At 48.5% G+C, this 13912-nt stretch overlaps 4 protein-coding genes across 4 annotated transcripts; 2 read left to right on the forward strand and 2 right to left on the reverse strand.

Annotated features, from left to right (window-relative positions):
* The first annotated feature begins 1174 nt into the window (after positions 1 to 1174).
* Positions 1175 to 2753, forward strand: LOC128730621 (membrane-bound alkaline phosphatase-like). Its single transcript, XM_053823698.1, has 2 exons — positions 1175 to 2341; positions 2418 to 2753. The coding sequence occupies exons 1-2, from the start codon at positions 1340 to 1342 to the stop codon at positions 2751 to 2753; spliced, it is 1338 nt and encodes a 445-aa protein (XP_053679673.1). The 5' UTR covers positions 1175 to 1339.
* A 664-nt stretch (positions 2754 to 3417) lies between these two features.
* Positions 3418 to 5299, forward strand: LOC128721667 (alkaline phosphatase-like). The gene is made up of 3 exons (XM_053815446.1): positions 3418 to 3490; positions 3587 to 4764; positions 4837 to 5299. Exons 1-3 carry the CDS (start codon positions 3418 to 3420, stop codon positions 5179 to 5181), a joined length of 1596 nt encoding a protein of 531 aa, XP_053671421.1. The 3' UTR covers positions 5182 to 5299.
* A 692-nt stretch (positions 5300 to 5991) lies between these two features.
* LOC128727101 (membrane-bound alkaline phosphatase-like) lies at positions 5992 to 7836 on the reverse strand. The gene is made up of 3 exons (XM_053820971.1): positions 7755 to 7836; positions 6478 to 7667; positions 5992 to 6405 (listed from the first exon to the last, which is right to left on the reverse strand). The coding sequence occupies exons 1-3, from the start codon at positions 7834 to 7836 to the stop codon at positions 5992 to 5994; spliced, it is 1686 nt and encodes a 561-aa protein (XP_053676946.1).
* Positions 7837 to 8184: 348 nt separating this feature from the next.
* Positions 8185 to 10284, reverse strand: LOC128727111 (alkaline phosphatase-like). The gene is made up of 2 exons (XM_053820983.1): positions 9025 to 10284; positions 8185 to 8643 (listed from the first exon to the last, which is right to left on the reverse strand). Exons 1-2 carry the CDS (start codon positions 10282 to 10284, stop codon positions 8185 to 8187), a joined length of 1719 nt encoding a protein of 572 aa, XP_053676958.1.
* Positions 10285 to 13912: the final 3628 nt, after the last annotated feature.

Below are 13912 nucleotides of genomic sequence, written 5' to 3' on the forward strand. Positions count from 1 at the left end.
CTACGCCACAGCCATTTTAACATCATTTGTGCAGTTTTTATTATTTTATACTCATCTTTCTGTGTGACAAAATAAAACGTTTCTCAACGTGGAGATATAAAAGTACATCATATGAATCAATCTCTGAAATATTCATCACAACCTTTTTTTGGATTGATCCAGATTGATAGCCTTTCCCAGCTTGGTTCATCGATTTGAGCCAAAAAAGTTTTCAAAAGCAACGCCTCCGGGAAAATATGGTAGATTTTAGAACGAATTTCGTTGTCTTCACAAAGGTCTGCGGCCCTTCCATCTTTATTGCTCATTTCTCGAAAAGGTGTTATAGGGTTTTAAAACTTTTTTGTTAATAAAAAGCAAAAACATCTTATATAAAAGCGGAATAAATTATTAGCATGAAGAGATGAATCGTGCAAAAACGAATTATTCTTACGAAATATCATTTATTGTGAAATTGTTCCTTCAGGAAGGCACATTGAAAAACGACGCATGTGACATGAAGCAGAGAATAAATATAGTTTGATGTTTGTTCAATAATTAATTGATACACAATACCGATTGTTTATCAAGGACCAAGGTGGGTTGGGTGGCAATTGGATTGAATTCCACCTTCGGGCCACCGTACAGATTCGTTTACTGGCTTTGTGACGTCCGCATGGTACGGCGCTAATCTCCGCTATGGGTACTCTTGATAACAATTTCACGTTTTTGGCACCGGCGCTTCGCTCCCGCTAACAATCGATTTGGCGATAAATCCACTCGGTCGGGGAATACTGGCAATTCACTTGCAAGGAAACCCGTCAGGGGCGTGCCCGAAATTGAAATGCTTCGTGATCAGCAATTATCGCGTAATGAACGATTGTTTGATTTGCAATATAACACGAATGCTTGGAATTAGGTGTACCACCAGTCGACCAGCGACAGCCAACCGTAAAGGGTAGCGCAGCAGCTTGGGTTGTTGCCAAAATGCGGCTCGTAGTGCTTAGTCTCTGTGTTGTCTTGGCGCTCGTTCCCGCCAACGCCGCAACGCTGAAAGATGGTAAAGTTGATTCGTTGTATCATATCCGAGCAAAAAAAAAAAAACAAGATTTCGTCTACCACCGAGCAAGGGTTCACGTGTTAATGGCGTTATGTGTGCGACATCTGGATGTTTTCTCATTCCTCAGACCTCGACAGTGATAAACGGTATCATCCGAGGCTGCCGGACGAAACGGGCCCACGGAAACCATCAAAGGATGCTGAGCAGGAGCAAACGATCGAATACTGGCGCAATCAGGCGAAGGCAACCGTACAAAAGCTGTTGCAAAGGAAGGAAAACCGAAACGTCGCTAAGAACGTGATCATGTTCCTGGGTGATGGTATGTCCATCTCCACCGTTGCGTTGGCGCGCATTCACGCCGGTGGTGAGGAAAAACCGCTGTTCTTCGAGGACTTCCCGTACATCGGAATGTCCAAGACGTACTGCGTGGATTCACAAGTGTCGGATTCAGCGTGTACGGCGACGGCGTACCTGACAGGCGTTAAAGGCAACATCGATACCATCGGTGTGAATGCACACGTCATGGTCGGTGACTGTGTGGCAGGACAAAATAGATCCACACACACTTCCTCCATCGGACAGTGGGCTATCGATGCGGGCAAGGATGCCGGGATCGTGACAACTGCACGCGTTACGCATGCGTCCCCTGCCGGACTTTACGCTCACACGGCGTTCCGTGATTGGGAGGATGATTACTACGTGAAACAGGACGGTTGCGATCCCGAGCTTGTCGATGACATTGCGGAACAACTGGTGTATGGTGAGACGGCTTCGCGGCTACGTGTCATTTTGGGTGGAGGCCGGCGAGAGTTTATGGATCGTGATATTCACCAGGATTACGAGTATACTGACCGCAGAGGATACCGATCGGATGGCCGAAACCTGATCAATGAATGGCTCAAAAATGGTCCAGTCGGAGAGAATCGCACTTTTGTCTGGAAGCGATCGGATCTAATGGCGGTTGATCCTCACCGGACTGATCGATTGCTCGGGATGTTCGAGCAAAGCCATTGTGCCTACAATTTGGACAAAATCAATAACAATATGGTGGAGGAACCTACTCTCGCTGAAATGGTCGACAAAGCTACGGACGTGCTGAGTACGAACCCTAACGGATTCTTCCTGTTCGTTGAGGGAGGTCGTATTGATCATGGACATCATGATAATCGTGCCAAATACGCGATCGACGAAACGGTAGAGTTCGACAAAGCGATCGAGCTGGCTCGCAAGAAGTTCAGCGAAGAGGACACACTGATCGTAGTCACGTCAGATCACTCGCACAGTGTCAGTTTCTCGGGATATCCGGTAAGGGTTGAATTCGAACAAGGCTTAACTTGACACTTACTTTGGAACTTCCTTTTTTCCTTTCACCATCTGCTAGACGCGAGGAAACGATGTGTTTGGTACGGCTGGAAATGGCAGAGATGGCGTACCGTACATGACGATCAGCTACGCAAACGGACCGGGTTACAGCAAGCACATTGATGTTGAGGCTGGTGCCAGACTTGACGTGCGCCAGATGAACAGAGACAATTCGAACTTTGATTTCCCCGCGATGGTGCCACTTTCCTCGGAAACGCACGGTGGTGAGGATGTCGCTGTGTACGCTTCCGGTCCTTGGTCGCATTTGTTCACCGGTAACTACGAGCAGAGTGCCATCCCGCATATGATGGCTTATGCTGCTTGCATCGGCAATGGAATGAAGGCGTGCAATTAAACCTTGGCTGGTTTGGTGAATGAAGACTCTTGTCAATTCTCGGTGTTGGAATGGTTGTACATTCCGGGGGTCATCGCAAGAAGCAAAAAAAAAAAGAAAACCTTGAAATATTTAACTCTCTCAACAAGTTTTTACCCCAGATTACTTGAATTCAAAGGATCGAATAGTTTTTCAATGAAACAGACACTGGCCGTTTCAAACTGACGTGGAATCGTGCTGAACAAAAAAAAAGCGAGTCGTACAATTCACGAAACACAAAACATTCCGAAATCGTTCATCAAACTCATCAGGTGCGGCTGTTAGTGAAGGTCTTGTCTTCGATCAATCGTACAACAATGTAAAACGCTACGATAAGCAACTCGAATAGGGTGTTTGAGCCGCTTCGGTGGTTAAAAAAACCCCCCCACACACACACAATTGGCAGAGTTCCTGGTCGGGTGAAGAAGGAGCATGGCAGCATAGGACGAAGATAATGATAATGCCACTTCAGATGCGGTACCATCGATACTATTATCTGCAGTCACGAGAGGCTTCGCGACGGCCAGCCGCTTCATTATCTTAAAACCAACCGATTTCTTTCAACGAAAATTCATCCGACCAGTGGTTGGGGTGCTTTGAAAAGTGAGCACTTTAGTTGTCCGCTGCCATTCAATCAGTGATGAGGATGCACCGAACGTTGGGAACTCTTTTGGTGATTGCCACCGTTCTCGGGGTGGCTTTCGGATCGTTGAACAATGGTAAAAAAAGAAAGTGTGGTACCGTTTAACCAGACGATCGGTGCCGGATCTACGGCAGTTGATATTTATTATGTGCATCCTTGTTTGCCCGTTTAGATAACGATAACGATAAACGGCATCATCCGAGGTTGCCGGATGAAGGCAACTCAAAGCTCCCGAACGGCAGGATCACTGAGCAGGAACAAACGATCGAATACTGGCGCAATCAGGCGAAGGCAACCGTACAAAAGCTGTTGGAAAAGGCGGAAAACCGAAACGTGGCCAAAAACATGATCATGTTCCTGGGTGACGGCATGTCCATCTCCACCGTCGCGATGGCGCGCATTTACGCCGGTGGTGAAGAGAAACCGCTGTTCTTCGAGGAGTTTCCCTTCACCGGGATGTCGAAGACGTACTGCGTGAACTATCAGGTGGCCGATTCTGCTTGCACGGCGACGGCCTATTTGACAGGTGTGAAGGGTAATTACGAAACGATTGGGGTGAATGCTCACGTGCGAGTGCGTGATTGTGAGGCTGCTCGAAATCGCAATACTCACACGACCTCCATTGGGCAGTGGGCTATCGATGCGGGTAAGGATGCCGGTATTGTGACTACGACGCGTGTCACGCACGCGTCTCCCTCGGGTATGTACGCTCACACGTCGTTCCGTGACTGGGAGAATGATTATTGGGTGGGTCAGGATGGTTGTGATCCCGAGCATGTCGATGATATTGCGGAACAGCTGGTGTATGGTGAGACGGCACCCCGGCTTCGGGTAATCCTGGGAGGTGGCCGGAGAGAGTTTATGGACCGATCGCACATGGACTATGAGTACACTGACAAAGGAGGATATCGATCGGATGGTCGACATCTGATCAATGAATGGCTCAAAAATGGTCCAGTGGGAGAGAATCGCACTTTTGTGTGGAAACGATCCGATCTGCTAGCGGTTGATCCTCATCGGACTGATCGGTTACTGGGAATGTTCGAGCAAACCCATTGCGTGTACAATCTAGATAGGGTTCACAAAAATATGGTGGAAGAACCAACGCTCGCCGAGATGGTCGACAAAGCTACGGATGTGCTGAGTACGAATCCGAACGGGTTCTTCCTGTTCGTTGAAGGAGGTCGTATCGATCATGGTCACCATGACAACCAGGCAAGGTATGCCATCGACGAAACGGTAGAGTTCGACAAAGCGATCGAGCTAGCTCGCAAGAAGTTCAGCGAAGAGGACACACTGATCGTAGTCACGTCAGATCACTCGCACAGTGTGAGTTTCGCGGGATATCCGGTAAGAGATCATCGTGTTTTTTTGCTCTATACGTATCGTTTGCGTGACATAATACTGCTCTTTTGTGCATAGAACCGTGGGCAAGACATATTCGGAACAGCTGGCACTGGCAAAGATGGACTACCGTACATGACGATCAGCTACGCGAATGGACTCGGGTTCTACAAGCACGTGGATCCGGAGAAAGGATCTCGTTCGGATGTTCGCGAAATGGAGGATAGTGGCGCTGATGATTTTGTCTTCCCCGCCATGGTTCCGGTTGATCTAGAAACGCACGGTGGTGAGGATGTCGCTGTGTACGCGTCCGGTCCCTGGTCCCACTTGTTCACCGGTTCGTACGAACAGAACGTCATCCCACACATGATGGCGTACGCTGCCTGCATTGGCAATGGCCGTAAGGCGTGTGATGCGAAATAACGTCAGTAAACTCTTCCCGTAGTTGATAGATGTACTTTTAAATAGAAACCTACGCCTAGTCTCATGGGGGTGGTTTCATGTATATTGCCTTGAAATAAACGTTAACAATAATTTTCTGCACTCCACAAACATACGTGCTGTCAAAGAAAAGGTTAATTTGAGGTTCTCATTGAATGCGACAGCTTGACACCTGACATGCGCGGATAATGGATTGGTACCTTTTAATCGGGTTGAACGCGCGCGCGAACTGTTAAGAATAATTTACAGCCGTCTGGGTTGGTGCTCTTGACGCAGTTCCAAGCCGGCACAATCGTCGCAATGATATTGTAAAGATTAGCGGGAAATTTTACTGCTACCTTGGATAATGATAAGGGATCGTTAACGCCGTTTGAAGTGCGGGTGAGTTGTGTTTTTTTGTATGTTATTGATTGTTTGCCAACCTGCATGGCACGAGTCCTCATTTATCAATTAAGCCAATGTACTTTTGAAATTCAGTACATGTTCCAATCGGTAATTAAATGCGCAATTAGCAATTCAGCTGTTTTATTCCTGCTACATGCAAGAGCTAGCTAAACTCGATTGATAACGCGTTCTATATTGCATTTTATCTAAAGACATTTAACGAGTTCTTTCGATGAAGAAAATCAAACAATTCAAACCTCGATTTAACATGAGAGCTCTATTTACAACGCATCTATGATAAGCCATTCTGGTGCGGTCTAACCCAACCTTAATGGAAATAAATATTGCACATCGGTGAAGCGATGTCTTGGGAAGCAAGAACAAATTCCAGATGGTGAAATGAATCGGTTATCGCATCAAACACGCGACGATGGCACTTAGGATCAGAACCGGAGCAAACGAGTAAAGCCCGTTAGCACCAGAGTTCGAGCCATCGTAGTAATCGCCAATTTTTGCAATGTACGAGATGAGATACGGAATGGTGTTCTGTTCGTAAACGCCGCGGAAGAGATGAGACATCGGACCGGACACCCAAACGGCAACATCATCGCCACCGTGCGTTTCGGCATCCATCGGTACCATGGCCATGTAGCGATGATCACGCTTGGTGTAATCGTACTTGGACACGTCCTCGCGAATACCGAGATTCTCCTCCGTGTACGTCGTGTAGTACGACAACCCGTTGGCGTAGCTTAGCGTGGTGTACGGCAGGTTGTCTTCCTCGCTGATGTCACCTAACCCAAGGATATCGTTTCCACGCACCTGGTGAAGGATATTGGCAAACCACAGCATCATGCATCGGTTCCTGCTCGAGAAAAGCTTAACCCTACTCACCGGATAGCCGTTGTACGTCATCGTGTGTGCGTGATCAGCACTAACCACGATCAGGGTGTCCTCCTCACTGGTCATCTTACGCGCCGTATCAATCGCTCGAGAGTACTCAGCCGTTTCGTCCAGCGCTAACCGGGCGTACGTCTCGTGATGTGCCACATCGATCAGTCCACCTTCGACGAACAGCACGTACCCGTTCTTATTCCTCTGCAGCAGTTCAACCGCAACGCGTGTCATCTCCTCCAGCGTTGGTTCGAGTCGGCTCGCTTCACTGTTCTCCTTCAGCTCGAGGTTGTACTTCATGTGGCCACTTTCGAACAACCCGAGCAGGTAATCCGTGCTAGCGGTATCCACAGCAAGGAGTTGCTCACGATTCCACACGTACTGCGAGCGTCCCATCGTTTCGTGCGTTTGTTTCCACTGTTCGATCAGATTTTTGCCATCCTCTCGATAACCGGGCTTACCCTCTTCGTCCAGCGTGCCCACAGGGAGTAGATTAGCTCGTCCTCCACCCAACACAACGTTGAAGCGCTTCGCCATATCCTTCTCAACCAGCTGCTCCGCGATGTCATCCACGCGATCAGGATCACAATCGCCCGCACGAACCTCGACGTCATTCTCCCAGTAACGATTGGCGCTGCTGGCGTACGCTCCGGCAGGTGTTGCGTGTGTGATCTTCGTCGTCGTGATGATGCCCGTGCTTTTGCCCGCATCCTGAGCCCACTTGAGCAGACCCTCGAAGTCTGTGGCGTTGCGATCGTACTCGCAGGTGTACCGGGGTACGGAAGCGGCCACATTCACCATGCCGTAGTTGATCTTCACCCCAGACAGGAATGCGGTGGCTGTGCAGGACGAATCCGACACCTGCCGATTGACGCAGTACGTCCGCACTGACCCAAGATCCTTGAAGTGTTCGAACGATAGGCTGTTTGCTTCGTTGCCGAGGTACATGCGAGTGGCTGCAACCGTTTGCGAGGACATCCCATCGCCGATGAAAAAGATCACGTTTTTTGCGTGGTTCATGTTGTGCTGTTCGGCCAGCTTCTTGGCTAGCGTTTGCTGACCCTGCTCGAGCCAGTAATCGGTATCGAGCTCTCGCTCATGAAATCCCTGTCCCTGAGGTGGTTGGGGTTTGGTATTTGGGAGCGATTTGCCAGCTTTTCCACGCCTGGAGTGCTGATCACGCTCCCGGCCTGGGGAAACAGATCGGAGTGCATTAAAGCGCTAGCAACTCCTGGGAATGTTGCCTTAAGGAGCAGAACCATTTTCACTGCACTTACCACCATCGGGGACGCTGATAAGCTCGCCTGCAACAAGCGACAATGCCAGCAGGCACGCGAAAAGCCTCGTGAACGTTGCCATCGTTTCGCTCGTCTGCGCACGTTGCTTCAACCGCGGCCAGGCGTAAACTAAATCAAAAGGCTATTCGAGGCGTTTTCGTAAGGCTTCCGACTATCGAAGCGAATGGGTTTTATTTCTTGAACCTCGTTATCACGAGAACTGTCACAGATAAATGCTACTTAAGCGTGGAAACAACCCAGCCCAAGTGCGCCAGCACTAAGACGATGATTAGGGTTGTTCGCATCCCGATTGGGGGTGATTTTGTGATTATTGTAAATGCAAACCGAAGCAATGCTGAGCAAAGGACGAACCTCGGATCCGGCGCCATTGTCCGGCGTTGGCAACGTTTGCGTATCTTAACGGTTGGCATTACACAACCGCTCGGAACAGCCGCCAACCGAATGTACCGACCAGTGCCAGACACATGGGCAGCAGCTGGGCGACGGCCATTATGCTCGCATCCCCATTGTCATCTGGCTGGGCGTCGTTCGTCACCCAACCGAACTCGGTGCCGATATTGGCCGCGTAGGCTATCAGCATGGGTATCACGTTTTGCTCGGTGCCACCGCTGAACAGATGCGCGTTTGGACCACTGGCGTACACGCCAACATCTTCTCCACCGTGCGTTTCCGATGTTAGCGGTACCGTGGCGAGATAGCGCTGCCGGTAGTCCTTTAGATTGTAGCTGCTGATGTCGATGCGTTGGGCTGGATTGCCATCGACGTATGTCTGGTAGAAACCCTCACCGTTGGCGTAGCTGAGCGTGGTGTAAGGCAACCCATCTCGGCTGCTGATAGCCGCGATACCCAGTACGTCGTTTCCACGTGTCTGTTGGATGGAGCACAGAAAAAAAAATCGATGCCAATCAGTAACGGATTGTGCTAATGCTATTTTTTGACACTCAAGGTAACCCTTCCCGGAAGTGACGTGTGGCGCATGTGACATCTTCAATCAATACGACACACATTAACCTTCGATTGTTTTGGCTACCTAGCGGACTATAACTTCTTCAAAACGATAGCAGAAAAATGATAGTTGCAGCCCAAACAACGAAAGGATGTTTTCAGGATGTTTCTGCATCATGTCAGGATGATCAGAAAACAAACCAAGATATTGTCAGGATGCTGCTGCATCAGCCTACTACAAGCAAGTACTGCGGTTCCCATAGCAACCAGCTTTAATACGTTATATCGAGTTTGTTCTACTCACCGGATAACCATTGTACATCAGCGTGTGGCTGTGATCCGAGGATACGACAATCAGCGTATCATCAACGCTTGTGCGCTTACGTGCCAAATCAATCGCCCGGTGGAATTCAGCCGTTTCCTCCAACGAAAGCCGCGGTCGGTTCGAGTGATGTGCTGTATCGATGAGCCCACCTTCGACGAACAGTACGTAGCCCTTTTCACTGCCTTCGAGCATGTTGAGCGCAGCTTCCACCATGTCGGTGAGCTTTGGTTTTCTGTCACCCACCTGTTGCTCGTCTATCTCGAGGTTATACAGACAGTGGCTGCTTCCGAACAACCCAAACAGGTAGTCCGTCTTACCGGAGCTAGATGCCTCCAGCATGCTCGCTTTGTCGAAAACGTACTGCGCGGTGCCCATCTCGGCGTGAAGTTCTTTCCAGGCATCGATTAGGTTCACGCCATCCGATCGCGTCCCGTTGATGCCGTCTTCGTCCCGTGTTTCTTTGGGCAGGAAGTAGCGACGTCCACAACCCAGCGCTACCTTCAGGTTCTTGCCAATGTCACCGTATACGAGCTGACTCGCAATATCCCGTGGTTTCCGCTCATCAGGAGTCGTCGGACAATCGGTGTTCACCTCGGTGTCATCTTCCCAATCACGCTCTGCGCTGCTAGCATACGCCCCAGATGGAGTTGCGTGGGTTATCCGTGTGTTGGTTACAAGCCCAGTCGCTTTGCCGGCTTCTTGTGCCCACTGGAGCAGTCCTTTGAACTCGGTTGCTTCGTGATCGTAGTCACAGGTGGTACGCCGGACACTAGCCGCTACGTTGATCATGCCGTAGTTGGTCTTCACACCGGATAGGTACGCCGTTGCGGTACAGGCCGAGTCCGCCACCTGCCGATTGACGCAATAGGTGCGCGTCAGTCCGAAGTAGGGAAACTGTTCGAACGACAGGGACATGTTCTCGTTGCCCATGTACATGCGCGCAGCAGCAACCGTCGTCAGGGACATGCCATCACCGATGAAAAACACCACATTCTTCGCTCGGTGTTCATCCATTTGGCGCGTGGACTGTTCCTCCAAGAATTTCTGGCCAACACCACGCCAGTAATCGGTCTCCTCTTCATGTGCGTCGTAAATCGGTTCAGCCTTCAGCGTACGCCTGTCCGATCGAGGGTGGTGTTGATCGTCATTCGTGCGAATGTCCGCTTCCGTCGCTTGACCGACACAAGCGGATACACCGAGGACCAACAGCACCAACCGGATGCCCATTGACGGTGGCATGGAGACTGGAGAGATTGGCTAGCTGGCGCGAAACAACCACTGCAGAGGATTCCCGTGCACTGACACAACACTCGAGAGCACTCTCCACTCGAAACCTTCCGCTGCGGAGCTTAAGCTGCGTTTGAAGAGGAATTGACCGCTAAATCCTGTAAACCCTACCATTGGCGTGGCTTTGGCGTCTCGCGGTGTTCTCGAAATAATGGCACATTGTTCGATTAGGCCGGGGGGGTTGATTCGGATTCTGAAGCTGTGATTGGGGCCGTCCACAATCGCCCTAGTAAATCTGTTAATCAATCATTCAAGGCAAGGCTAATCTTGGTCTGATTCTCATCCCACCCGGATCCCGTTTCGGTGTATGTACATTTACATTCCAAAATGGGACAAAAATAAATGAAAGAAACCAACCAACCAGTTGCATGTGTACCAAAGGTTATCACGGGATCATTACTACGTGAAACGTGATTTCTTCAGCATGTCCCGGATTGGGAGATATCTATTATGCCGCCAAGCAAAGGTGCGCCAGAATACGGAACGAGATCACTCAAGGAGGCAATCGAAATCACGAGGTGTCTCGTTTGGAAATAATTACGAGCACGTGTGATAAGGAATATTGTTCACCGCCGGGGAAGCAACCGATTAGTTAGGAGACTGCGCTACCAGTAAGATTACATTTGGCGTGAAGAAAACGGTTGTCATCGTCTGGCGCAGTGCAGCTTTATCAACGCAGAATAACACACGTATTGGTTGCGTATAATGTGGCGCCCAAAAGCGCCACTGTATCGATTCGCAGGTATTTCAAGGCAAACATGATGGATTGACGGTGTGGCTCGATTAGAAATACATGTCGATGATGGACGGTATTTTCAATTGCCTTTCAAACAAAGTCTGAGTAGGCGGAAAAGCCTTCAAAATGACGGATATATTCGACGCAGATAATTCGGCGAAAGACTCCTTGTTTCATTTCCTGGTAGTGGTAGTGCTGCCCGTTAGGAACGCGTTTAAATGCTCCGAGCTCGTTCCTCTGTGGCAGCTGGCAAAGATGGCGCGAATGTCCAACGCGCTCGCAACGAAGGCAACCATTCATTAATCATACAAACCGTTACTGACAGCTTGTGAAAAATGGCCGAACACGATTCTTGAGGACAACCCTTTTTCGGAAGTCAGACCAAAGCCCAACCACTCGAGTCATGCCCGACGCGTAGCGTGTTACCGGGAAGCAGCATCTTAGGGGGATAAACTTTTAAAAAACCGAACCCCACCCCGATCGGGCGGCAACCCTTGCTCGGGTTCTCGCTCCTTTTTCCCAGACCACAATGGCACCGTAAATATCTTAATCATCTTCCGGCGGGGTGGTTCTATTTTTCCGGCTGACGTCTGACGGCCATTGTTGCCGGTTTGTCGCCTGACTGGAGGAAAATAGGGTGCTGCACGCGTAAGCTTTTCGACCCTGGCTTGCTTCGGTTAGTTTCGGATTAACTTACGGTATGGTGTCGTAGTGGAGCTGTGCAAAACGGGGTGTTTAACCCCGTCCTTTGTGTTGACCATCAACGGCTGTTTGGCAGCCTTATGGGTTGCATGATAATTCGTTGGCTAGAAGCGGCCAGTCTGCACCGTAGCATCTATCGACAAGAGCGAGATGAGGAGCATTGTTTTGTGGAACGGTTTTAAATTTTGATTCCACAATTCGGAAGCTTTAAAATGATAATAGGAGGGGATTTATTTCATAGAAAAGGATCTCTTTTGGGATGATTTGGTGGTGATTTTTGGGCACTATTATATTTTGAGTCAAAAGAAAATAATATACTTAAATGAATGATGCTACCTCGCTAAGGATATGTAGTTTATCAATTACATATTGATTTACTAATGACATAGTAATTACTATAATGTAGTGGTACATATAATTTTAAAATTGGGTTTTACAACAATTTCATTTAGCACATATGTTGGTATTTAAAATTTGAACAGCTTGTAACTGTCAACCTTTTTGGTTATGCATCAAATGTGTTTTGTTTTACTTAATAGCTGTTTATTAAAATAATATCAATAAAAAGTTTTACAGTAGAATGTTTTATACTAAGCACTTTTTTGTAAGTACTAAGCACAGATATTTTAAACATTCAACTCATTTTAAATGTTAAATTAGTATTGTTTTTAAATGGTTTTGTTTTATTTTAATTATCCTTTTGAACTCCTGTCGAAAGGTAATGCTCACGGTTTTTCTTGGAAACGGTTCTGAAGATCGTTCCAGAAAAAATTACACCTGGCATTATCAAAGAGGCGAATCTGTTGTGAATCGATTCCAAATAGATAGACGATAATAATAAAACGCTGCCGATATTTTCCGAACCAACGAAGATAGTAACTCATTAGCATAGCTCCCGTGACCTGCCCACGGTTTCCAGCGCCAGCATCATAAATTAATTATTACAAATTCCTTTATCGGCCGGTAGTTCGCTTCTGATTACCAGGTGCCATTTTTTTATTTGAGTTGTATTCCTTTCGTTCGTTACATCGTCCAACGGTTATTACCAACCACCGCCGGGTGGCTGCAGAACTTCCAACCATCTCGAAATCGTGCTCGTCCTGGGTGCTAATTAAAATTCAGCAAATAATTCATCTGCTTGCGAAGCGTGAACTCCACCTTCGCCTTCCGCTTCACTGTCTGGCCGCAAACTGGGAATGTCCTTTCCGGTACGGATGAAAGGTCATCGCCAGCGGCAGTTTCCTTAACGCCGCGAAGCGCCTCAATGCGGTAGGCTTTGGGCGCTTTTTTTGTGTGTGCCGAACGGCACGAAAGGAGAACGATCACGGGTGAAAAAAATCAATTATCGACAGGAAATTGATATTCGAGCGTCCCCAGCGTTTGGCTGGAGGGAAATCGATTGGCCGGGAAATTACTTTGGCCGGGTTGCATTGGCATCGTTTCGGTCTAAGCGAATTGAGGGTGCAATGGTTTGATGCTTCGATTGTGGTTTGAGCAAGCATAATCATGTCCATTTGCTTTTTACTTCTCCACCAATCGATGCCATCCCGAGCGGATGGTTCGTTCACTTACGCTGGCGGCCTGACAAACTTCTGGTCGATCGATCGATGGGAACAGATGTTTTGAATACCTCGCATCTAGCCACGTTTTGCAATGCGCTGTGAAAACGAGCACCAAGAAACAATTTATGAGCGGACACATTTGTTTGCTGTTCGTCGTAGGATTGCGCACAGATGCTGTGTGGCATTTCCATGACATTAGTTACATCGCAGTTCGCAGTTCAACCGCGCGAAGTAGCTTTGTGCAGTACGTTTGCGTGATTCCTGCCCAGCTGGGAATGCTAATTTGAGTGATGAGCGAATGCAGGTGATGAGAATTTAATAGCATGCATAATTGAACCATTGGCCACGGTGGTGCGTGTGACGAGGTTCCTTTTTCTCCCATCGTACTAATGGAAGAAAAGCGCGAAAGCTCGCAACTGCAGCTGTAATGACATTTTCCACCCACGCAAGAGGCGTTCACCGACGTCGAAACGGAATGCGGGGCACACGGAATGAGCAATATTATCAACAATTAATGCTCGACAGCATGATGTGCTTGATTACGGTACACGGTGCGAAGTGCACCGGGTGGCGAATGTTG

Source organism: Anopheles nili, chromosome 2 (assembly GCF_943737925.1).
Source record: "Anopheles nili chromosome 2, idAnoNiliSN_F5_01, whole genome shotgun sequence".
Taxonomy (NCBI): domain Eukaryota; kingdom Metazoa; phylum Arthropoda; class Insecta; order Diptera; family Culicidae; genus Anopheles; species Anopheles nili.

What these genes read in the sequence shown, in the direction of transcription:
- LOC128721667 (XM_053815446.1), top strand. Translation starts at nt 3,418, where the DNA reads ATGCACCGAACGTTGGGAACTCTTTTGGTGATTGCCACCGTTCTCGGG. An exon ending in TTTCGGATCGTTGAACAATG is followed by an intron (nt 3,491 to 3,586) that starts GTAAAAAAAGAA and finishes TTGCCCGTTTAG; the next exon opens with ATAACGATAACGATAAACGG. An exon ending in TGAGTTTCGCGGGATATCCG is followed by an intron (nt 4,765 to 4,836) that starts GTAAGAGATCAT and finishes TTTTGTGCATAG; the next exon opens with AACCGTGGGCAAGACATATT.
- LOC128727111 (XM_053820983.1), bottom strand. Translation starts at nt 10,284, where the DNA reads ATGCCACCGTCAATGGGCATCCGGTTGGTGCTGTTGGTCCTCGGTGTA. An exon ending in TGATGTACAATGGTTATCCG is followed by an intron (nt 8,644 to 9,024) that starts GTGAGTAGAACA and finishes TCCATCCAACAG; the next exon opens with ACACGTGGAAACGACGTACT.
- LOC128730621 (XM_053823698.1), top strand. Translation starts at nt 1,340, where the DNA reads ATGTTCCTGGGTGATGGTATGTCCATCTCCACCGTTGCGTTGGCGCGC. An exon ending in TCAGTTTCTCGGGATATCCG is followed by an intron (nt 2,342 to 2,417) that starts GTAAGGGTTGAA and finishes ACCATCTGCTAG; the next exon opens with ACGCGAGGAAACGATGTGTT.
- LOC128727101 (XM_053820971.1), bottom strand. Translation starts at nt 7,836, where the DNA reads ATGGCAACGTTCACGAGGCTTTTCGCGTGCCTGCTGGCATTGTCGCTT. An exon ending in TATCAGCGTCCCCGATGGTG is followed by an intron (nt 7,668 to 7,754) that starts GTAAGTGCAGTG and finishes CTGTTTCCCCAG; the next exon opens with GCCGGGAGCGTGATCAGCAC. An exon ending in TGACGTACAACGGCTATCCG is followed by an intron (nt 6,406 to 6,477) that starts GTGAGTAGGGTT and finishes ATCCTTCACCAG; the next exon opens with GTGCGTGGAAACGATATCCT.